Source organism: Carettochelys insculpta, chromosome 8 (genome assembly GCF_033958435.1).
Source record: "Carettochelys insculpta isolate YL-2023 chromosome 8, ASM3395843v1, whole genome shotgun sequence".
Classification (NCBI taxonomy): domain Eukaryota; kingdom Metazoa; phylum Chordata; order Testudines; family Carettochelyidae; genus Carettochelys; species Carettochelys insculpta.
In genome coordinates this window covers 1,813,525-1,837,271 of record NC_134144.1, presented here as the reverse complement: position 1 = coordinate 1,837,271, position 23,747 = coordinate 1,813,525, and the positions used below count along the sequence as shown (strand labels likewise).

Here is a 23,747-nt window from a genome sequence, read left to right as displayed (position 1 = left end):
CTCGTCATCTTCCACAGTGTCTCTGCCTCAGCATTACTCAATATATGCCCCTCTTCTCTCCTGCCCTTTCCTTTTCTTTTATTCTACATTTCTCGTCTTACATTAATCTCCTCCCCTATCCCAGAGAAAGGGGAAAACATGAAACGCAGCATTTGCTGCCATTTTATCTTTCACTCTGCTGGTCCATTCAAATTCTTCCCTCCACCTAGGGTCTCTTTTTCTCTATTTAGCTTAACAGCTCTTTGGGGCCAGGACTGTCGTCTTCTCTGTGTTTGTACAGTGAATGAAACAATGGGGCCTAATCTTTGGAACAAACACGGTATATTTTAAAATTACTGCAGAAAGATAAATGTTAAGATACAGTACCTCTAAATTCTGGCGTGAAATGCAAAGTCTGGAGAAGGGAATTAAGGTAGCAGGTCCCACCCTGATTCTTGATACCACTTAAGTTGGTGAACTCCCTTGGAGCTGGAGGCTCAGTATCTTTGGACTTTGAATTTTTTCCTTTTCCACTTTGATTATTTGACACAAAGGAAAAATCTTCTTCAAATAAGTCCCCAAACATTGTGAAGCCACTTAGTCCTTCAGAGAGTCAATTAAAACAAAAATCACCATTTAACACAAAAACTGAAATCTTACTTGGTTATGCCACTGATGACAATTAAACCTAGAACACAGTTTTTTCAAAAGGACTCAGCCTTGGCCTAACTCTGCTATAACATCTACTACAAATTAGGAATGTTAAATGGCTAACTGGCATTGACAGTTTTTACGGCAGCTGCACCAGCTGGAGCAGTCTCAGCCACAGGCCAGATGGCAGGACCCCATGGCCATGGTGGGGCTCCACAGATAGGTCAGGGCCCCATGGCCACGGCAGAGCTGGGCAGCAGGGCATAGTCTAAAAAACATAACCAGTTAGGTGGTTTAGCTGGTTAACCATTTTAGCATCTCTAGTACAAATCACAAAGATACCAACTTTTAGCTATAAATCAATATATTTGTAATGTTTTTATTGTTTCTTACTCTTAAATGTCCACTGATCTCCATTTCTGGACCTTTTTTAAAAGACATTATTCTAACTTTGGTGAACAAAACATTGCCTATACACAGTCTTGCATCAAAATATCAGCTTTTATTTTTACTTTTGTGACAGCGTTGCAACTGTGTATGAGGACAGTCTCACAAAGGTAGCCATGTTAGTCTATCACTTAATAGACACTTGCAGGTCTTATCTACACTAGCCCCCTTCTTCAAAGGGGGCATGGTAATCAGCCCGACTGGGGAATAGCAATGAGATGCTGAGATGCATACGCAGCATCTCATTAGGCTAATTCTCACCATGAGAACTTCAAATTAGCTAGTCTGAAGTGCCAACAAGCTGTGCAGCCATGAGCACTTCGAAGTACCTGCACCACTTCTAAGTACCCTTACTCCCAATTCTAATTCTAATTCTAACTCCCACACCGAGAATTAGCCTAATGAGGTACTGCATATGCACCTCAGCACCTCATTACTATTCCCTGCTCAGGCTGATTACCATGCCCCCTTTGAAGAGAGGAACTAGAGCAGAAACTTGCAGAGGCTTTTTTCCCCTTCTCCTCCATTCCTCTCCGTCTGCTTCATTCCACCCTATCTAGATGACCTGTCATTTTCTTCTTTAATTCTCTTTTGCTCAGTTATCAGTATTCTCCAGATCCGATGAAGTGGGTCTGTCCCACGAAAGCTCATCACCTAATACATAATAGTCTTTAACGTGCTACAGGGCTGCTTTTTTTGTTTGTTTGTTTTCTATGCGGACACTTATTTTGGAGTAAAGTGCCCTATTTGCGCACCTGCTCCAAAACAAGAGTGTCCATGCGCTGACCTGCGAGCAAACATCAGCAGGTACAAAGCCGCACCTATTTAAGCTGTGTCTGCAGCAGGGGTCAGCAACCTTTCCTATGTGGAGCGCTGAAATGCGACGTTTAGACATCCACGTGCGGTCCCAGCGCGGGTGACACCGTTACAAGTCACTCACAGCCCTGTTTACAACAGCATTAACAAACAAACGAGCACGCGGAGTTTACCACGTGGGTGGCGACTGGCAGCAACAGCGCTGGGCCCCCACTCCACAGCGCCGCGCCGGGACACGGCGCAGGGGGGTGAGCGAGAGAGTGCGGCGCGCACCAGCCCTCGGCCGCTTGGGTGCAGCAGGAGCCTGGGGCAGCCCCGCGCGCCAGGGGACTCGCCCTCAGCCAAAGGCCACGGGGGGGGGGAGGGGGCGGGAGGCCGTACGTGGGACCCCCCGCCAGGCACAACCCCGCCGGGCCGCGCGCACGGAGACTGACGGCGGCCCCTCCCCCACACGCATTCAGGGAGCCCCGGCCCCGCTCACCGCTCACAGCCGGGACGCGGAGCCGCCACGCCGCCGCCCCTGCCAGCGCCGCCGCCGCGCAGGCGCCATAGTTGTTTTGGCTCCGTCAGCCGGGTCCCGCGGGGCGCGATGGGAAATGGAGTCTCTCCGCGAGCCGCCCGCCCGGCCGCCTCCCGCCGCGTGGACTACAACTCCCACAAGCCACCACGTCCGCCGGCGCCCGCCGTGGGGACGGGGCGCGGTTCCCGCCGTGCCCTCTGGGAATTGTAGTTGTCTGGCGAGGAGCTGTGGGCGGCGCTGCCTGCGGGCCTGTAAGTGGCCCCCGGCCCAAAGAGGTTGTAATGGGGAAGGACTTTGCAGCGGAGGCTCCGCGACTGCCGCGCACGGGCGAATCCACAGCGTGTGGGGAGCCCCAGTGGGGAGCCCCGGTGCGGTTCTCCCTCTCCTGGCCCCCGTCCGATCGTTCGGAGCGGGCCGCCGTGTCTGACGCCCCGGAGAGGGAGCGAGTCCGCACCAGCCTCCGCCCGCCCCCCGTGTGTTAATGTCCCGTATACGCTGCGCCACAGGGGCGCAGCCCGCGTGCGTCGCTGCTGCCCGGGATACACCGTCCCTCTCTGGGCGCCCCCTTTCTTACAGGGTAACCCTAGAAATTCCCACCCGCCTCCAAGCGTGGGGTGCAGAACCTCGGGGGCCGCCCCTTTAGAGGGTTCCAGCCATTAAAACTGTCCTGTGCAGGACGCACCTCCCTTGTGCAAGAGTCGCCGCGCCTGAGCACTGACTTCTTGCAGCTAATCCTAGCGGTTCTGAGATGTCTTCTGACAATCCTTAAATTACTCTGGGACGTAAACACGTGCTGCTGGCATACATGGATCTAAAATCTAAATATTTTAATCTGTTCTGGCCTTGTTCTGGTTTGTGTTTATACCTCTTTGTTATATTAACCGTGTTGGAAAGCTGGTGTATTCGTTCTCCTTCCCCACTAGTTACAAGCTGCACCTCCAAAAACCGGCGCTCTGTGGTGTGGCAACATCCTGCGTCCAGCAGGATGAAGGATGCTTCTAGACCAAAAGGCCAGGTAGGAGGGTACGCAAGTTGGCCTCCCAGTAGCCCTGCAGAGGGTAGCGGACCTAGGTCCAGAACTGGCATCCCCTGGGAGCTTGTGGAGCCTGCTGGGGCAGGTCAGTGGAGGCAGCCAGGGACTGGGGACCACTCAGCTCTCCTGGTCCTGCAAAATCCCTCATCTGGGACCACTGAAAGCCTGATGATGCCAGACCAGGGAGTTGCAACCTATAGTGGAGATACACTGGGAGAAAAGAAAGACACAGGAAAGTGTATTTATAGAACCTCTTCTTATGGCCTTGGGAAAACTAGCTAGGTTTATGGCAATGTGAACCATGCTGACTGAATTTATATATTTAATATTCACCCCTTCAGGCCTTAAGTTCAGGTCCTGCACTGTACCTACACTGGGCCTGAAATGCTCATCTTATAATTTGTAGTCTTGAAGATGAGAAAAATCAAATAGCTTCCTGGGATTTTCCATTCAATTTTCTGTCAACTTGCTGCAGCTACTTAAACTATCTCCCTCGTACATTTGTCATGGCTGAAGTGACTCCTCACAAGATCCAGCAGTTTGCTGTGGTGCCAGGAATGCTGAGGGCAGGGAGATTCTCTCTTCCTTTGTGCCCATCTCCACATGGCACCCAGCCCAAAGCTGCTCAGGCAAAGGCGGCAGCAGCTACTCTCTGTTCCGAAGACTTTGCCAATACAAAGTGTATGGGAGGTAAACAGGCTTTGGGGATGTGGTTTCATGGGGAACAGGCTGGGAGCTTTGCTTGGTGTCTTTGTCCCTGCCCTTGAAATGCCTCTTTCCAGAACCTATCCACCGGAAGGAGCAATTGTTAGGTCACTCTACTTTCCGCTTGGGTCAGTCTTTCCAGACCCGTCTAAGCTAGCAATATGTTCATTCACTCCGGAACAAGTCAAAGCAAAAGCTATGATAATTGTAAGTACTTGAGTGTGCCATTAGTACTGGACAAGTATGAATAGCATTAGTAGCACACTTGAAGGTGGGTCCTGAGGTAGTTTGCCTTGCTGTAAGTGTGTGGGGGGGGAGCTGTGCTAAAAGAAGAGAACCATGGTCTGAACAAGCACCAGGGATCAATTTCCTCCCCAGCTGAACTCCACTAAACTCAATGTCCAGCTGCAAATGACACTAAGGGCAATTTGATTCAAACACCAGACACGCTTTAAAGCATGTACTTTGGTGATCATTCATAGGATAAGCTCCGCCACTGCCCCCACAACTTTAAAAACTCCTTACTCATAATTACTTGGACACAAACTAGGTCTATAATTCATTAACTAGAAGAATGTGAGAACTTAGCAGAAGCCAGTGGTTATAAGTCTCTGTGCTTGCTTCTGGGGTCTGTTTTATCCTTGAGGAGGAAGATTTATTCAGGACTTGAGTTCAACAGGAAGATGGTGACTGGCCTTCTCCTTTGCTATCAGCTTGCGGCATGGATGCTTCTCCTGACTGGCTTTTCTGAAGGGGGAAAGCTGTTGGTTGTGCCCATGGATGGGAGTCACTGGCTCAGCATGCGTCCAGTAGTGGAAAACCTGAGTCAGAGAGGACATGAAGTGGTGGTTGTCACACCGCAAGTAAGTTGGCAGATGGGAATAGCTGTGAACTATACAGTGAAAACATATCCGGTATCTTACACAAGGGAAGACCTTGATGGAAGCTTGCAGGTATATCTTTATGCTCACCTGAAAGGACTACCATTTCCATTTAATGTGCTGTCACTATATAAAGCTTCAGTATCAGTTTTCCAGTCACTATTCAGTCATTGCAAGACTTTGTTTAGCCAAAGGGAGCTGATGCACAATCTGAAACAAAGTAACTTTGATGCTATCCTCACAGATCCCATTTTTGCTTGTGGAGCAATAGTTGCAAATTATTTGTCACTCCCATCTGTGTTCTTCATGCGAGGATTTCCATGTAATTTACATTACAAAGCAAACCAATGTCCAGATCCTCCCTCTTATGTGCCAAGACTTTTTACGAGGAACTCAGACTACATGACGTTTTCTCAACGACTGGAAAATGTCTTAGTTGATTCTGTAGAGTCCTTGTATTGCAATGGCTTCTTTGCAGAAGCTCTAAGCTTCGCTTCCCAGGTTCTCCAAAGAGATGTGACAATGCTGGACCTTCTGAATGCATCTGTCTGGCTGATGCGATACGACTTTGTCTTTGAGTTCCCCAGACCCGTGATGCCCAACATGGTTTTCGTGGGAGGCATAAACTGCGATGAGAGCAAATCTCTGTCTGAGGTATGGTGCTCCTTTTTCTTCTCTCTCCACAACAAGGGTTGACAAATGTAGTGCTTTTACGTGACCAGAATGAGAGGTGAGTCAATAGTATATGAATAATTAGGGGCACTGGCTGCTTTTGGAGATTTATTTCACTTAACTGTCCTTTGGCAGAGTCTCACTGCAGACTGAGATGGAATTCATACTTCTGTCATTCTGGCTACATTTGTACCATTTCAGGCTTGAAATGCTCCAGTTTAACAAATGTTTTTAAAATATATTTATTTTATTCTTTATTTCATTATTCATTTATTCCTACCTTTCATTTCGTGTCTTTTAACTCAAGTATGTCAAACACGTGGCCCACTCGAATTTTTTTGCTGCCTACAAAGAAACATGTTGACAAAGTAGGGCAGTGTGGCCTGTGTACCTGCTCCAGGCATGCCTCAGGGGAGCCTGGCTGCGCAGGGAGCCACAACTGACCAGCCGCGGGCAGTGGCAGCTTCTGTGCCCCTTGCTCCCATTGGTGCAGGCAGCCTCCACGTGTAAAGCAGGCGTCCTGTGCCGGGGTGGACTTCAGGTGGGGTCTCCTCGAGGTGCGCAGGAAGGGGATGGGTATAGAGCAGCGTCTCTGGGCTGGGGCATGAGTGGAGGCCATGGTGCCTTTTCTGAGGGGCGGCTGGTTTCCCAACGGAGGAGCTGGTGGGCTGGTCCGAGGCCCAGGGATTGGAGCCCAGGGTTAGCCCTGGAGCCCTGTGTCTTTCAGGGCACTGGAGGGGTGGCAGGTGCCACGGTCCGCTCTGGCCTTGTGGCCCCTGGCTCCTCTCAGCCACTTGAGCCAGGGTGCCTCCAGCTGCCCTGGAGTCTAGAGAGGGAGTCACCCCAGGGAACTTGGCTGCTAGATTGTTCTCCATCAACTGGATGGTTGTGGTTATGTTTTCCAGGTGGTTCTAGATCACCCACTCCCTTCCCCAGAGGGCAGAATGTGGGTGAACTGTTCAAGCAGAATCTGCTTGGCTACCTGCCCCCTCCCCCGGTCTTTGTTTTGGGCTTCAGCCATCTCCAGCAGGTATCCTGCAGCTTCTGGGCGATGAGGCAGTGTCAAGCTCCGGAGCGGGTATGCTTCCCCCCAGAAGCATTGTCAGAAAGTCTCTTCTGAGATGTCCAGGGCATCCAGGATCACAGCCTTGACCTGGGCATAGTCCTGAGCGGCCAAAGCTTCTACAGCCCGGTATGTAGTCTGGGCAACCCGTCAAGTACGGTGCCAAGATGGTCACCCACTTCCCTCCAGCCCATGGGGCTGCAGTGGCCACCTGCTCAAATGTCTCCAGGAATGCCTCTGGATCATCCTCCGGGCCCATCTTCGCAAACTTGATTGGTGCCAGTGGAGCTACAGAAGGCAGAGATGTATACTGGTGAGGCTTTCTGGGACACTAGAATTGTTCCACCTCCAGTCAGACAGCCTCTGCAGTGTTAAGGAGGATGAAAGGCTCAGGGAAGGAGAGCAGTCAACGGAAGCAGAGGGAAACCATCCCATCCTTGGACCCTCCTTCCAGATGATGTTGTGGTATCCTCTCGCACTGAGGATGCCTGTCTGGAGGAGGGAACTCCGGTCAGTAAGAAAAGGCAAGTGTTAGCAATGGGAGATTGGATCCTTAGAAACATAGACAGCTGGGTTTGCGATGACCAGGAAAACCATATGGTGATTTGGTTGCCTGGTGCGAAGGTTGTGGATATCTCGAGGCATCTAGATAGACTTATGTGTAGTGCTGGGGAGGAGCCGATGGTCATGGTACATGTTGGTACCAGTGACATAGGGAAGGGTAGGAGAGATGTCCTGGAGGCCAAATTTAGGTTGCTAGGAAAGAGGCTAAAATCCAGGACCTCTGTGGGAGCATTCTCAGAAACGCTTCCAGTTCCACACGCAGGACCAGGGAGGTGGCCAGAACTTCAGAGTCTCAATGTGTGGGTGAGACGATGGTGTAGGGAGGAGGGGTTTAGATTCATTAGAAACTGAGGAAACTTTTGGGATGGGGGAACCTATACCAAAGAGGAACCAGACATCTGGCACTTAGCCTTAAAAAAGTTGTAAAGTACTTTTTAAACTAAGAGATGGGAAAAAGCCCATTGGTGCAGAGGAGCACATGGATCAGACAGAGACTTCTCTTAGAATGGAATCTATTGTTAGAGATTGTCTAGGTTTTAGTCACGAGGAGAGAATGGAAGAGGATAAAATATGTTTCTTTCTGATCCAGCCCAATCACATAAAAAAATAATCCAATACCTCAGGAAAGGGCAGATGAATAAATAGTGACAAGTTTTTAAAGTGCTTATACACAATTGATAGATGTCTGAATAATAGGATGGGTGAACTAGAGTGCCTTGTGCTAGTGGAGGTTATTGATATAACAGACATCACAGAAACGTGGTGGAATGAGGACAATCAATGGGACACAATCAAACTGGAGTACAAAATATATCAGAGGGACAGAACTGGTCATGCAGGTGGAGGAGTGGCACTGTATTGAAAGAAAATGTAGAATCAAGAAGTAAAAATCTTGAAGGAATCAACATTTTCTATAGAATCTCCATGGATAGAAATTCCATGCTCAAATAAAAAAATAGCAGTAGGGATATATTATATTATTGACCACCTGACCAGGGCACTGATAGTGACTGTGAAATGCTCAGGGAAATTAGAGAAGCAATCAAAATAAAAACTCAGTAATATTAGGGGATTTCAATTATACCCATATGGACAAGATGGGGAGATAAAATTTCTTGCTACCCTAAATGACTGCTTCTTGGAGCAGCTGGTACAGGAACCATAAGAGGAGAGGCAATTCTTGACTTAGTTCTGAGTGGAGTCCAGGATCTGGTCCAAGAGGTAACTGTAACAGGAATGCTTGGGAAATAGTGACAATACTATAACATTTAACATTCCTATGGTGGGAAAAACATCTCAGCAGTCCAACACAGTCCAACACTGTGGCTTTTAATTTCAGAAAGGGGAACAATGCAAAAATGAGGAGGTTAGTTAAACAGAAATTAAAAAGTACAGTGATTACAGAATGATTGCCCTAATAAGTCATCTAGGCAAGGTGCTGATGATGATACTGACGGAGGGACTAAGATCACAGATAGAAGAATATCTAGCAGATGAGCAAGTGGGGTTCAGGAAAGATAGAAGTACCACACAGCAGATAATTTGCACTAAGATTGATAATGGAGAAAGCTCAACAAAAGAAAAAGAACATCTACACTTACTTCATCGATTTCAGAAGGCATTTGACAGTATAGATCAGAACATGACTTGGGCAGTCTTGGCATCGTACAGAGTGGATAGCAGACTGATACGGTTGTTGAAAGATATCAATGACAATGCTAAGACAACAGTGAGAACGTGGAGAGCTGGGAAGTTGGCTTAGAGCGAGTAGAGGTACGAGACGAGATCTGATAACGCTGATTATCTTTATCATGCATCTAGAGAGAGTGATGGACAAGATCAAGGACGAGGCAGAAGGGATATCTGTGCGTGGGACAAGAATTAACAACTTGAGGTTTGCCAATGATATAGTTATCGTTGAGGAAGATGAGGAGAAACTAGCGAAAATGGTGCAGGTGCTGAACGAGGAAGGGAAATGGTACGGATGGATTATGAACATCAGTAAAACAAAAACAATGGTATTTGGAGATAAGAAAATAAGAAGGAAGATGGGTGTAGATGGGACTGAATTAGAGAACTTAGAGAAGTTCACATATCTGGGGAGCAACATGACGTATGATCTAGCCTGTAAGAAGGAAATAGTGACTAGAATAGCGAAGGAAATGATGATGATGATGACGACTAAACTAAAATCCCCTGCAACCTTCATGAAAGCTTTTCAAAGGCACCATAAGAGGCCCAGCATAAATGTATACCCCAAATTAAAAAACACAGTCAGAGACCCAGAAAAGAGTTATCATGGCTTAACAACCACATAAAACAAGCTGTGAGAGATGAAAGGGCATCTTTTAAAAACTGGAAATAAAATCCTAGTGAGAAAAATAGAAAGGACCATAACCATTGCCAAATTAAGTGTAAAAGTATAATAAGAAAAACCAAAGGACCAGCTCACCAAAAACTCAAAAAAGCAATAACAAAATGTTTTTTAAGTACATGAGAAGCAGAAAGCCTGCTAAACAACCAGTGGGCCCACTGGATGATCAAGATACAAAAAGAGCGCTCAAAGACAATCAAGTCATTGCAGAGAAACTAAATGAATTATCTGCTTCAGTCTTCACAGGTGAGGATGTTAGGGAGATTCCCAAACCTGAGCCATCCTTTGTAGGTGAAAAATCTGACCAATTGTCCAAGATTGAGGTGTCATTAGAGGAGGTTTTGGAATTAATTGATAAACATAAGAGTAACAAGTCACTGGGACCAGATGGCATTCACCCAAGAGTTTCAAAAGACCTCAAATGTGAAATTGCAGAACTACTAACTGTGGTTTGTAATCTATCCTTAAAATCAGCTTCTCTACCCAGCGACTGGAAGATAGCTAACATAACTCCAATACTTAAAAAGGTCTCTAGACGTGATCCCAGCAATTACAGACCAGGAGGCTGCAACACACACCTATAAATCAATAGGGCCAGTGTCTGCCCCATCATTGCCATTGAACTAGTACCCAGACTGTTATTTAATCCTAACATGCCCCACAAGGCCAAGGGCAGAATATCAGACACCTGTTCCCTGAACTCCTCCCACAGACAGATAGGAACCCGTTTCTTCCTAAACTTTCTCTCCACCTCGTGAGAGCAGCATCCCAGCTGGTTACAGAGGTTTTGGCTGTCCCATTGTAAGGGAGAGGGAAGACTAAGACCTAAAGTGGGAGTGGGCAAAATCAGTCCTCGGAAACGGATCCAGCCTGCCAAGCATTTCTCTCCAAACCACACAGCGGAAGAGCAGGGCGTGCGCGCTGAAGCCAGCAGCTTGTGTCCAGCTGCCCCTCCCCACACCTTGTTCCGTCTGCAGCCCAGCTGCTCCTGGGATTCCCCTGCCAGCTGCGCAGAGGGGAAGCAGGAAGGGGAGAGGGCAGTGCTGAGGTCAGGGTGTTCCCCTGCCCCTGTGCCCCATCTCTGCAGCACAGGGATCGGGGAGAGGGAGCACGCAGCGGAGCTGCTCCAGTCCGAAGTCAGTGACTCGCTCAGGAGTGCAGAGCAAGGAACGGGGGAGGCACAGAGCAGGACAGGTTCCCCTGAAAGACAGACAGAACTTACCCAGCAGCAGTCAGTGCGTGCACACACTGCATTACTGTCACGCCTGCCAAGTCTCTGCCCCCACGCACAGTCACTGTGACGCTGCACTGCAGCACACGCTCCGTCTGCGTCACAAAGTCTGTCCCACCCAGTGTTTCTCTTTCACGCTCACCGTCTCTCTATGCAGCCCCCAGCCCCGCCCCTTCTTCCTGAGGCCCTGCCCCTTCAGAGGGGCCCAGAACCGACCTGTGACCTGTACCCAAATTCGTGGAGTGGCCTGCTGCAAAAATTGTTGCCCGCCACTGAGCTAGAGAGAGCTGTTTGCAAACCTGAGGAACTGCTGTCAGGGCCAGAGCTCATATGTAAAAGAGAGAGATTTTCCCAACCACTCTGCTCTGGTCTCACTCCACTCACCATGAAACGGAGGGGCAGAGGGAGGGGAGCTGCATCCTTGTCAAGCAACAACTCAAAGTTAAGCCCATGTTGGCGGCTTTTGAAAATTCCATCCAAAGGGACAGCTGGTTTCTTCCTTCATCCTTCTCTTCTGCACCACCCTCCTTCCCTACCAAACTAGTCAGGCACCTGGTCTTCTGACCAGGGCAGAGGTGGCCTGTACAACTGTTAGGCACCCCAGGGTGCAGATTTGACTCAGTGGTTAGCATGAGAAGAGTCAGAGTAACTTTCAGTGAAAAAAGACCTTGGTTAATCAAGTTTATCCTGATGCAATTGCTGCCAAAGTGCAGCTCTGGTTTCAGACCTTTGCGTGTAATCTCTTTATGTATGCTACAAGCATTGTGCAAGCAAACATCTACTTGAATAGCACGCAGGGCCGAAGGTCAGCCAAACCGATGACAGGCGTTGTTAGAGGGAGTTATGACTAACAATCTTCCAGTCTATAGAATCCTCACTGCATAGCCACAGCAATGGCTCGTGAAGTGTGCTCTAGCTCCCAGGTCGGTGCAGTGTGGCTGGTTGTCCTGGCCTGGCTGAACCTGGTTGATGGTGGGAGGCTGCTGGTGGTACCAATGGACGGAAGCCACTGGCTCAGCATGCAGGCTGTGGTAGATTCGCTGAGGCACAGAGGACATGAGATAGTCATTGTGGCACCTGAAGTATCGATGCACATCAAAACATCTGAGATTTATGTCGTGAAAATGTTCCCAGTGCCTTTCACAGAGGCAGAGCTGGAGGACCACTTTTCGGCTTTTACCCAGGATGTTTTTGAGGAAAAACCTTTTCTGGAACGATTTTTTCGACTGCGTGAACGGCTGCAGAACACCTCCACTTTATTATTTGCCACTTGCGTGCATTTACTGTACAACAAAGAGCTGATCCAGTACCTTGAAAGGAGCCAATTTGATGCTGTCTTTACAGATCCCATGATGCCCTGTGGACAGATCCTAGCGGAGTATCTTTCTCTCCCCTCTGTGTTTTTCCTACGTGGAATTCCATGTGGTCTAGACTATAAGGCTACTCAGTGTCCACAACCATCTTCTTATGTCCCAAGGCTACTGACAACCAATACAGACCACATGACATTTCCACAGCGTGTGAAGAATCTGCTTTTCAGCTTATTAGAGATTATCCTTTGTGATTTTGTTTACTCACCATATGCAAAACTGGCCTCTGAATTTCTTCAGCGGGATATAACATTGACAGAGCTTTTAAGTCATGGATCTGTTTGGCTGATGAGAACTGACTTTGTGCTCGACTATCCCAAACCACTGATGCCAAACCTTGTTACAATTGGAGGCATAAACTGTGCCCACAAGGAATTATCTCAGGTTGGTAAAGTTTTTACTTTTGTCCTACACAGGGCAGGATCCTGAATTCACTAGTCATTTTATATCCTAGATAGGGATATTATACCAATGATTTCAGCTGGGCAAGTCTGGTATCCTGTTGAGAGGAAAATGATTGTGCTTTTATTTCACTACATACTTTTCCACAGCTTCTCAGCAGTTCTCTTTCTCCTTTTTACATATATATGTATTAAGCGATTATTCAGCAACTCAAACCACCCTCCTTTTTTAAGCACTTAGAGCTGCTGGTTCTCATTTCAGCATTGGTCCCAAACATTCCCAAGCATTGTTACAGGCTGGGGACCAACTGGCTAAGTAGCAGTGCAGCAGAAAAGGACCTCAGGATTACAGTGGGTGAGAGGCTAGATATGAGTCAACAATCTGCCCTTGTAGCCAAAAACACTGATGGCATATTGGGGAGAATTAGGGGGAGCATTTCCAGCAGATCCAGAGAAGATATTACTGCCCTCTATTTGGCACTGGTGAGGCCACATCTGGAGTACTGAGTCCAGTTCTGGGCCCCCCAGTATAGAAAGGATGTGGATGCATTAGAGCAGGTCCAGTGAAAGGCAACTGAAATGATTAAGGGGCTGAAGCACATGACCTATAAGGATAGGCTGAGGGGGTTGGGCTTATTTATTTTGCAGAAGAGAAGCGTGAGGGGCTATTTGATAGCAGCCTTCAATTTACTGAAGGGGGCTCTAAAGAGGATGGAGAGAGGCTGTTCTCACTAGTGACGGATGAAAGAAAAAAGGAGCAATGATCTGAAGTTCCAGAAGGGGAGGTGTAGGTTGGATATTAGGAAAACCTGTTTCACCAGGAGGGTGGTGAAGCATTGGAATGCATTTCTTAGAGAGGTGGAGGAATCTCTAGTCCTAGAGGTTCTTAAGTCCCCGCTTGACAAAGTCCTGGCTGTGATGATTTAGTTGGGGTTGATACTGCTTTCAGCAGGGGGGGCTGGACTCAATGACCTCCTGAGGTCCCTTCTAGCCCTAGGATTCTATGATTATGTTCTATTATTCAGCTAAGACACCTTAGTTTTAGCTGGCATCACAAACAAGGGTGAGATCCTGAGCTACCTCAAAGGAGTGGAGCTCTGCTGAAGTCAGTTTACTCCTGGAGAGGATCTGGCCCAATAGCTTAACTTTGAAAGCATCCAGGAAGACACAAGTTACTGACAAAAAGACTAAACGAACCAGCTAGAGATAGACACAAAAGCTGTCTGGGGCTGGTCCCCTGGGACAGGACCCACAGACTGGGAAACATGCTGGAATTTGTTAGTATGCTGGCCAAGGCAGCTCCCTCTGTCACATATATTGTTTGCTAGTGTAAATTTCATAAGCAGAAAGCCCTTACTCATGACGGGAGTTAAAAAAGGTCCTACTCCCAGATGTCCACGTGTCAAGAAAAGAACAATAAGAACATTCTGCAATGTCTCTGCTTTCTTTAAAAATCTTCCCCTCTTCTTTCTGCACCCTGCCACTTGCAATTTCCCAGCCTTCTTTTTCTAGGTCACATGAACACTTTGTTATAAATTTAATTCTTAGGACTCAAGTAGCAAGCCTGGTGGTAGCTTTCCATCAAAATAACTTAGTCATTCTCCCTGGCAGAAACTGTTGGCATTCAGCTGTTGCTTAATACCTAGTTGATCTGCCCTTAAGGTGAACCTAGGTAAATATTTACTTTGCAAGCAGTAAGCTTTGGTGACTTAAGTTTGTCTTGTTCAAACTGGTGTTTGGTAAATGGGTGTTAGTACGTGGCTTCTTCTTCCAGGTCACAATGTCTAGTTGTTTCTAGATTAATTCTTTTCCTGGCCTTCTATGCTCTTGCCAAAGGCAGAAAGCTGTTGATATCCAAGGATGGAAGTAACTGGTTTAGCATAAATCGGGTGCTAGAGAAACTCAGCCAGAAGGAACATGAAATAGTAGCTGTTGCACCAGAGGCCCATTTGTGCATGACATCATCACCCTATTACACCATGAAAACATACCTGGTGCCCCATACAAAGGAAGATTTGAATGCCACTTCCAATGGTTTGGGTATCCTAGTTTTGATGATGGACTTAGTCTGAAGAAAGTTTTCACAGCACATGAAAGGGGTTTGCCCATTTTAGTACTAGGATGTTGGCCATCAGTCAGCACTTTTTGCTAAACAAAGAATTGGTGAAGTACATTAAGGAGGTTCGTTTTGATGCTGCGTTTACAGATCCTGCCTTAAGCTGTGGATCATTGGTTGCTGAATATCTTGCCCTCCTTTCTGTCAACTTTTTGCATGGCCCACCCTGTAGCTTAGATAAGGATATTGGACGTCCAGACCTTCCTTCTTATAAGCCCCAAGTTTTTAACTTCCTACTCAGACCATATGTCATTCACTCAGCATGTGTGGGGTTACCATATCTGAACTTTCAAAAAAGAGGGCACCCCACTGAGGGAGTGTATCTACTAACTTACGTAGTATTAATGTACTATATACACTACAACACATTAACACAACTTGAATTGGTAGCTACTGATACAGAGACTTTACCTCTCTGGGGTGTCCTCTTTTTTGAAAGTTCAAATAGGCTAACCCTAAGCATGTGATAAATTTATTATTTGGGGCACTGGAGCCCTTCACCTGCAAATTTACGCATTCTCAGTTTGATAAACTAACACCTGAGTTTTTTCAAAGAGATTGGACAGCCCTAGAACTTCTAAGTCCGCCATCAGATTGGCAGATGAGGTATGATTTTGTGTTTGGGTATCCCAAGACCAGCAATGCCCAATACAGGCTACATCAGAGGCATCAATGGTGGCCAGAAGAAAAAAAGTTTCCTCAGGTAATTTCTTTGTAGTTCAAAACGTTGCTGGACTCATTACAAATCGTGCATGTACCTTGTGAGGTTTTTTTGGAGAAACACCGGGCCTGTATTTTTCAAAAACAACTTACCTTGGGGACCTCCTTTTTTGGGTGCCCAATTTGTGAAACCTCAGAGGCCTGATTTTCAGAAAATGCTGATCATGGCCCCTCTGTCAACTAGGCCTTTGGAAGAAGACCCTAGTTCACAGCTTCACAGGTCACGGCACCTCAAATCACTAGACATTTTTCCAAAATGGAATCCATGCATCCAGTATCAGAGACCCAGGCGTTCATTTTATTTATTTATTTATTTTTATAATTTCATAGTGGTTTTGGGACATTTAATGTGTTATCATGGAGGCCCAGTGGGAGGGGGGGTTGGTTAGGTTCTGGTGGGATATATGGTACATAGAAGTGTCAGAATTAGCCTACGCGCCCTCAGCCCACCACAGTGGCACCTATCCCATGGAGCCTGGGCCTGGCTCCCTGCTGTAGACACTCCAGACTGAAGCATGGGGTTGCAGTGCCACTCTGGTGTGTCCCAGTCACCTCTCTGTCATGATGCAGGTTGGCCAGGCATAAGCTGAGTCAGTGGTTCAGCCTGGCTGTGGGCTGGCTCCCAGCACCTCAAGCAGAGAGTGGGCATCACATCCTATTGTAAAAGATCTGTAGGAGTCCCCATTGCCTGGGAAACATTTCTGTTTTATTTCAGTCTATAGGTTGTTTTTTGTCTGTGTTTTGTGTTACTTGACAGTGGCCAAAACCTCCAGGATCTCTCTCTGTGACTCATTACAAGTATTTCCTGAACTGAGCTAATAGGCGAGTCTCCTTCACGGTGCCCAGTAGCATTTCATTCTGGCAACACCCCCTTCTCATGAGCCATGCTGCTGTGGGGGCCCCATCCCACCAGCTCCCTGGGCAGAAGACAGTGCCGAACACGTGTCAAGGTTGCCCTTAGAAGCGCATCTGAAGCTTGGCATAGCCCTCTGGAAGTGTGCTAGAGGAATGCCAGGTTGCCACGGCTGGGAACTGAAAGGCCATGCTGGCACACTCGTCGTTATCTGGAAAGTCACGTGTGTAAAAACTGCTAATAGCCATGGGCTTGAAAAAGCAGACACTAATACCCAGAACTTCAGGAGAGTTGCACCTGTGGCTATTCCACTGAACCGGCAGACAGCTGAGGCTTCAGGGAAACATTTCTGGAATCATATTGCAGTGTAAATTAAATGCCTACACGTAGGAACTAGGGAAACTGTTCCCCCCCTGCAGTCATAGGGGCTTGAGTCGGGCATAATGAAGGCAACTGCCCTGCGAGCTTCTTCTAACAACTCTGACCTTCCGTGCCCCTGCAATAAGAACATAAGAATGGCCATTACTGGGTCAGACCAAAGGTCCACCTAGCCCAGCATCTTGTCTGCTGCCAGTGGCCAGTGCCAGGTGCCCCAGAAGGGGTAGACTGAATACAACAATGAAGCAACTTGTCTCCTGCCATCCATCTCCAGCCTCTGACAAACAGAGGCCAGGACACCATTCCTACCCCTTGACTAAATAACCTTTTTATGGACCTAACCTCCATGAATTTATCTAGCTCTTTTTTGAGCTCTCTTATAGGCCTGGCCTTCACAGCCTCATCTGGCAAGGAGTTCCACAGGTTGACTGTGCCCTGTGTGAAAAAGAACTTTCTTTTATTAGTTTTAAACCTACTACCCATTAATTTCATTTGGTGTCCTCTAATTCTTATATAACGGGAACAAGTAAATAACTTTTCTTTATTCACCCTCTCTGCACCAATCATGATTTTATGTACTTCTATCATATCCCCCCTCAGCCTCCTCCTTTCTAAAATGAAAAGTCCAAGCCTCTTTAACCCCTCCTCATATGGAACCCACTCCAAATCCCTAATCATTTTAGTTACCTTTTATGAACCTTTTCTAATGCCAAAATATCTTTTCTGAGGTGAGGAGACCACCTCTGCACACAGTAGTCAAGATGTAGGCGTACCATAATTTTATAAAGGAGCAGTAAAATATTCTTTGTCTTATTTTCTATTCCTTTTTGTAATCATACAATCATAGAACACTAGGACTGGAAGGGACCTCGAGAGGCCATCGAGTCCAGCCCCCTGCACCAATGGCAGGACCAAGTACTGTCTAAACCATCCCTGATAGACATCTATCTAACCTGTTCTTAAATATCTCCAGTGATGGAGATTCCACAACCTCCCTTGGCAAATTATTCTACTGTTTGACCACCCTGACAGTTAGGAACTTTTCCTAATGCCCAACTTAAACCTCCCTTGCTGCAGTTTAAGTCCATTGCCTCTTGTTTTATCCTCAGAGGCCAAGAAGAACAAGTTTTCTCCCTCCTCCTTATGACACCCTTTTAGTAGTAGTAGGCATCCTTCAGTCTGCACAGACTATGGATCACGCCCTTTAAAGTTTCAATTTAAGACTTCATTTACAGCGTCTATTGTGACTATAAAGACCCACACGAGAGTGACAGTCCTTGCTGCATCTCTTGCAGATGTAGTGGGTGTCTGGCAAGTCCTTAGTGTGCTTTCTGTGCGCTCGCTTCTCCTCTGCTAGCTGTCTGATCTTCAACTCGCCCTTCTGAAGGCCCTTGTGTAACCCCTGCCTCCATCTGCCGCGGTCGTCTGCTAGTTCTTCCCAGTTGTCCAGCTCGATGTCTACCTCTCTGAGGTCTCTCTTGCAGACATCTTTGTAGCGCAGCTGGGGGCGTGCGGGAGGTCTTTTGCCAGAGGCTAGCTCACCATACAGGATGTCTTTTGGAATCCTTCCATCGTTCATCCTGTGGACGTGGCCAAGCCAGCGGAGTCGACGCTGCCTGAAGAGGGTGTGCATGGTTGGGATTCCAGCTTGCTCAAGGACGGCTGTGTTGGTAACTCTGTCCTTCCATGATATTCCAAGGATGCACCTGAGGCAGCGCAAGTGGAAGACGTTCAGCCTCTTTTCCTGGCGGGCATACAGGGTCCAAGTCTCGCTGCCATAAAGGAGGGTGCTGAGGATGCAGGCTCTGTAGACTTGCATTTTGGTGTGAGTGTACAGCTTGTTGTTATTCCACACTCTCTTGCTGAGTCTGGACAGAGTTGTGGCCGCTTTTCCGATCCTCCTATTTAGCTCAGTGTCCAACGACAGGGTGTCAGTGATGGTGGACCCGAGGTTAACGAACTCGTGGACAACCTCTAACGTATAGTTGTCAATGCTGATGACACCCTTTTAGATACCTGAAAACCGCTATCATGTCTCCCCTCAATCTTCTCTTTTCCAAACTGAACAAGCCCAGTTCTTTCAGCTTTTCTTCATAGGTCACGTTCTCTAGCCCTTTAATCATTCTTGTCGCTCTTTTCTGGACCCTCTCTAATTTCTCCACATCTTTCTTGAACTGCGGTGCCCAGAGCTGGACACGATACTCCAGCTGAGGCCTAACCAGCGCAGAGTAGAGCGGAAGAATGACTTCTCGTGTCTTGTTCACAACACACCTGTTAATGCATCCCAGAATCATGTTTGCTTTTTTTGCAACAGCATCACACTGTTGACTCATATTTAGCTTGTGGTCCACTATAACCCCTAGATCCTTTTCTGCTGTAGTCATTCCTAGACAGTCTCTCCCCATTCTGTAGGTGTGAAACTGGTTGTTCCTTCCCAGATGGAGCACTTTGCATTTGTCCTTATTAAACTTCATCCTGTTTCCCTCAGACCATTTCTCCAATTTATCCAGATCATTTTGAATTATGACCCTATCCTCCAAAGCAGTTGCAACCCCTCCCAGCTTGGTATCATCTGCAAAGGTATTGAACAGAACCAGTCCTAACACAGACCCCTGCGGAACCCCACTTGTTATACTTTTCCAGCAGGATTCAGAACCATTAAGAACTATTCTCTGGGTACAGTTATCCAGCCATTTATGCACCCACCTTATAGTAGCCTCATCTAGATTGTATTTGCCTAGTTTTTTTTTTTTTATAAGAATTTCATGTGAGACCGTATCAAATGCTTTACTAAAGTCTAGGTATACCTCATCTACCACTTCTCCCCTATCCACAAGGCTCGTTATCCTATCAAAGAAAGCTATCAGATTGCTTTGACATGATTTGTTCTTTACAAATCCATGCTGGCTGTTCCCTATCACCTTACCACCTTCCAAGTGCTTGCAGATGATTTCTTTAATTACTTGCTCCATTATCTTTTCTGGCACAGAAGTTAAGCTAACTGGCCTGTAGTTTCCTGGGTTATTCTTATTCCCCTTTTTATAGATGGGCACTAGATTTGCCCTTTTCCAGTCTTCTGGAATCTCTCCTGTCTCCCATGCTTTTCCAAAGATGGTAGATAAAGGCTCAGATACCTCCTCCATCAGCTCCTTGAGTATTCTAGGATGCATTTCATCAGGCCCTGGTGACTTGCAGACATCTAATTTTCCCAAGTGATTTTTAACTTGGTCTTTGTTTATTTCAACTTCTAACCCTACCCCTTTCCCACTAGCATTCACTACGATGGGCATTCCTTCATCAGACTTCTCAGTGAAGACCAAAACAAAGAAGTCATTGAGCATCTCTGCCATTTCCAAGTTCCCTGTTACTGTTTCTCCCTCCTCACTGAGCAATGGCCCTACCCTGTCCCTGGTCTTCCTCTTGTTTCTAATATATTTATAAAAAGCCTTCTTGTTTCTCTTTATGCCTGTAGCTATTTTGAGCTCATTTTGTGCCTTAGCCCTTCTAATCTTGCTCCTGCATTCATGTGTTGTTTGCCTGTATTCATCCTTTGTAATTTGTTCTTTTTTCCATTTTTTATACGATTCCTTTTTTATTTTGAGATCACGCAAGATCTCGTGATTAAGCCAACGTGGTCTTTTGCCATATTTTCTATCATTCCTACGCAGCAGGATAGCTTGCTTTTGGGCCCTTAATAGTGTCCCTTTGAAAAACTGCCCACTCTCCTCAGCTGTTTTTCCCTTCAGTTTGGCTTCCCATGGGACCTTACCTACAAGCTCTCTAAGTTTACCAAAATCTGCCCTCCTGAAATCCATTATCTCTATTTTGCTGTTTTCCCTTCTACCCTTCCTTAGAATTGTGAACTCCATGATTTCATGATCACTTTCACCCAAGCTGCCTTCCACTTTCAAAGTTCTCTACCAATTCCTCCCTATTTGTTAAAATCAAATCTAGAACAGCTTCCCCCCGGTAGCTTTTTCAACCTTTTGGAATAAAAAAATTGTCTCCAATACAATCCATGAACTTACAAGATAGTCTGTGCCCTGCTGTATTAGTTTCCCAACATATATCTTGATAGTTGAAGTCCCCCATCACCACCAATAATTCCTAACATCCTATCGTCAGCTGAGGAATGGCCAGTCGGGGTAGTGCTTAGTGTCAGAAGGAATCCCTTTCATCCGAGTCTTCAACTGCTAGGACAGACTGTCCCTTCGTAGCGGGCAGCCAGGGTGGCTAATGGATGCCCCAGGAGTTTGCCCCTTGGCAGGCGGCCAAACTCAATGCTCAGTCTCCAACATACTAGTATCACTAACCCTAAGGGGTCAGTTAGCCAAAGCTGGCTAAGATTCTTTTGGTTGGCTCGACACAATTACTGGAGGAATCAGGTGTGTGCGTAATGGTTACTATGATCTATTATAATAAAAGGTTTAGCATGTAAGAGATGTAAACTTACAGGTGATTTGGACTACTAAGCTTAACTTTAGTTACCACAATACAAACTTAACTTTGGTTACAACAACGACTTGATATAACAACATTAATTCAGTACACTTAACATATTAAATGTGCGCAAAAGAACACCTAGCAGGTATAATTCTCACCCCTGCATCGTCTGACTCCAGCGTTATCAGCGTCTGTCACTCAATCCCTCGGGAAGAAGAGTACAAGGAGGGCATCCCCTTACCTCAGGTGGCAAAGGCCCATCCTGACCAGCAGGTTAGGCAATTGCAGCTCAGTTTGTGTCTGCTGCCTGGCCCTACTTTATACCCCACTGGTTATGTACACCCTTCCTTATCTGAAGACACCAATTGTGCTGGTACATTTTAGTGATGCCAATCTTAAAAGGCCGTTACTAGTTTAATTTGCATTTGTTAGGTGGAGATAGCTGAATGTTAGCTGAATCATTAAGACAGAACATACTTTTCTCATGGGTGTAGGATTCCTCTCCTAGAACGTTATGTGGGCATATCACTTATCAGTACTGTTCAAGGGTAGCCCAAGGCCCCCAGTTCCAGAAACAGCCTGCTTGTCCCCCTTATCTATTTTCTTGTGCGTCTCATGGTTTCAACAACTTAGCACATCTGTACCTTGTAGTAGGAAGCGGGGAGGGCAGGTTTGTCTGGCTACACCTATTTGCTTTTTTGACTGCTGCTGCACATTGCACATATGTTTTCAGAGAACTATCCACAATAATCCCAAGGTCTCTTTCCTGACTAGTTGTAGCTAAATTAGCCCCCATCGTATTGAATGTATACTTGGGGTTATTTTTTCCAACGTGCATTACTTTACACTTGACCACATTAAATTTCATCTGCCCATTTGTTGCCCAATCACTCAGTTTGGTGAAATCTTTTTGAAGTTCTTCACAGTCTGCTTTCATCTTGACTATTTTGAGCAGCTTAATATCATCCGCAAACTTTACCACCTCACTACTTACCCCTTTCTCTAGATCATTTATGAATAAGTTGAATGGGATTGGTCCTAGGACTGAATCTTGGGGAACTTCACTTGTTACTCTTCTCCATTCAGAAAATTTAGCATTTATTCCTACCCTTTGCTTCCTGTCTTTTAACCAGTTCTCAATCTATGAAAGAATCTTCCCTCTTCGCCCATGACAAGCTAATTTGGTGAGGGACTTTGTCAAAGGCTTTCTGGAAATCTAAGTATAGCATATCTACTGGATCCCCCTTGTCTGCCATGTTTGTTAACCCCTTCAGAAATTACTAGTCTATTGGGATTCTAGGTTCTGCTCTGTGTCTGACAATTTTATCTTTCTTGAACTTTTCAGCCCCTCCTGAGCAAATATTCTTCTAGCTGTGCTGAATCTTTGCACCCCAGTGAAATAATTAGAGATGGCCTGTCAATGTTTTACTTAAACTCCGCTGACACTGCTGGGATCAGTTAATCATTCCTTACCCGCACCCTTCTTTAGTTTATAACATTGTGTATTAACCATATGTATCGTTCTACGAATGGCAGTACTCTGTGGAACTTGAAAGCTTGTCTCCCTCACTGACAGAAGTTGATCTGATAAAAGATGTCCCCTCGTTTGCCTGGTCTCTCTCAGCAAACAGAGATCTGAGGCCAATAGATTAAAAAAAGAAATAATTAACTGTCCGGGATGGTGATAGGTCCTGCTTTGAGTGCGGGGGACTGGACTCAATGACTTCTCAGGGTCCCTTCCAGTTCCATCAGATAGGTAAACTTGAATGTCAATTGGGCTTAGAGTTCCAAGAGAGACAACCAGAGTCCTAGGCCCAGATCCTCCAGGGTCTGTCAGCGCTGGACTCCCTTTGTAGATCTGATTTCTACATTGATTTCTGATTGAAAAAAAAAATTGCTATCTGCTCCTCCATCCCCTTGTGGGTCCTTTCTGGTCCTTCAGCATCTCTTCCCTGTAACCACAAGAGATGCCATCTGTCTCAGCTTTTTCTGGGAGAAGGCTCCTTTAGCTCAGGCCTTTCTGGCTGAGGAACCAATGGAGGTGAAATCTGAAGCCCATTCTTTTCTTCACTATTGTTGCTTCGGCAAGAAGAGCTTTTGTGGTCTGTGGGGTGACAGGTGAAATGATATCTAAGTTGCATTCTAAGAGTCTGACTCTTATTGGCATAAGATATTGTAACAGCAGAGAGCAAATCATAACAAAAAAAAGGACGTATATAGTAGTATACCTGGGATAAGCTATCCAAACCATGGTACCTTTATCTTGGTTACTTATCACTTACTTCCTGCATCACTCCACCATGTTGACTTCTGCAATTATGGCTTTGGAATAGTCTCCCTGGGTGGATCTGGGCAAACTCCTGAGCTATGTGGCTCTGTAGCTCCTTCTCAGCTCCAAATTGGGTTCTCAGATGAGACATCCAATCCCCCACCACCACCACCTATATGGCCTGAAGGAGCCATGAAGGAGGTGTACTCAGACTATGCTTAATTTGCACAGAAGACAGCCAAGGCAAAAGTTTGGGGGCTG

At 46.5% G+C, this 23,747-nt stretch overlaps 2 protein-coding genes across 6 annotated transcripts in view; one reads left to right on the top strand and one right to left on the bottom strand.

Moving 5' to 3' along the window:
- USP40 (ubiquitin specific peptidase 40) overlaps positions 1–2,482 on the bottom strand; it is a 46,457-nt gene extending 43,975 nt beyond the window's left edge. For 3 of the 4 annotated variants that reach the window (XR_012646331.1, XM_075000624.1, XM_075000628.1), the window contains exons 1-2: positions 2,375–2,482; positions 367–582 (exon numbers count right to left, since the gene is read on the bottom strand). Coding sequence is in view for 2 of the 4 variants with exons in the window: in XM_075000624.1 (XP_074856725.1) it covers positions 367–565 (199 nt within the window). In the remaining 2 variants the exon portion in view is untranslated. Of the gene's footprint in view, positions 1–366; positions 583–2,374 lie in introns of those variants that run through there. The other variant, XM_075000625.1, reaches the window with a different exon arrangement.
- Positions 2,483–4,781: 2,299 nt separating this feature from the next.
- Positions 4,782–23,747, top strand: part of LOC142017049 (UDP-glucuronosyltransferase 1A1-like) — a 34,508-nt gene continuing 15,542 nt past the window's right edge. The window contains exon 1 of one of the 2 annotated variants that reach the window (XM_075001654.1): positions 4,782–5,686. In XM_075001654.1, coding sequence (XP_074857755.1) covers positions 4,835–5,686 — 852 coding nt within the window. In that variant the 5' untranslated portion in view covers positions 4,782–4,834. Of the gene's footprint in view, positions 5,687–11,804; positions 12,691–23,747 lie in introns of those variants that run through there. The other variant, XM_075001653.1, reaches the window with a different exon arrangement.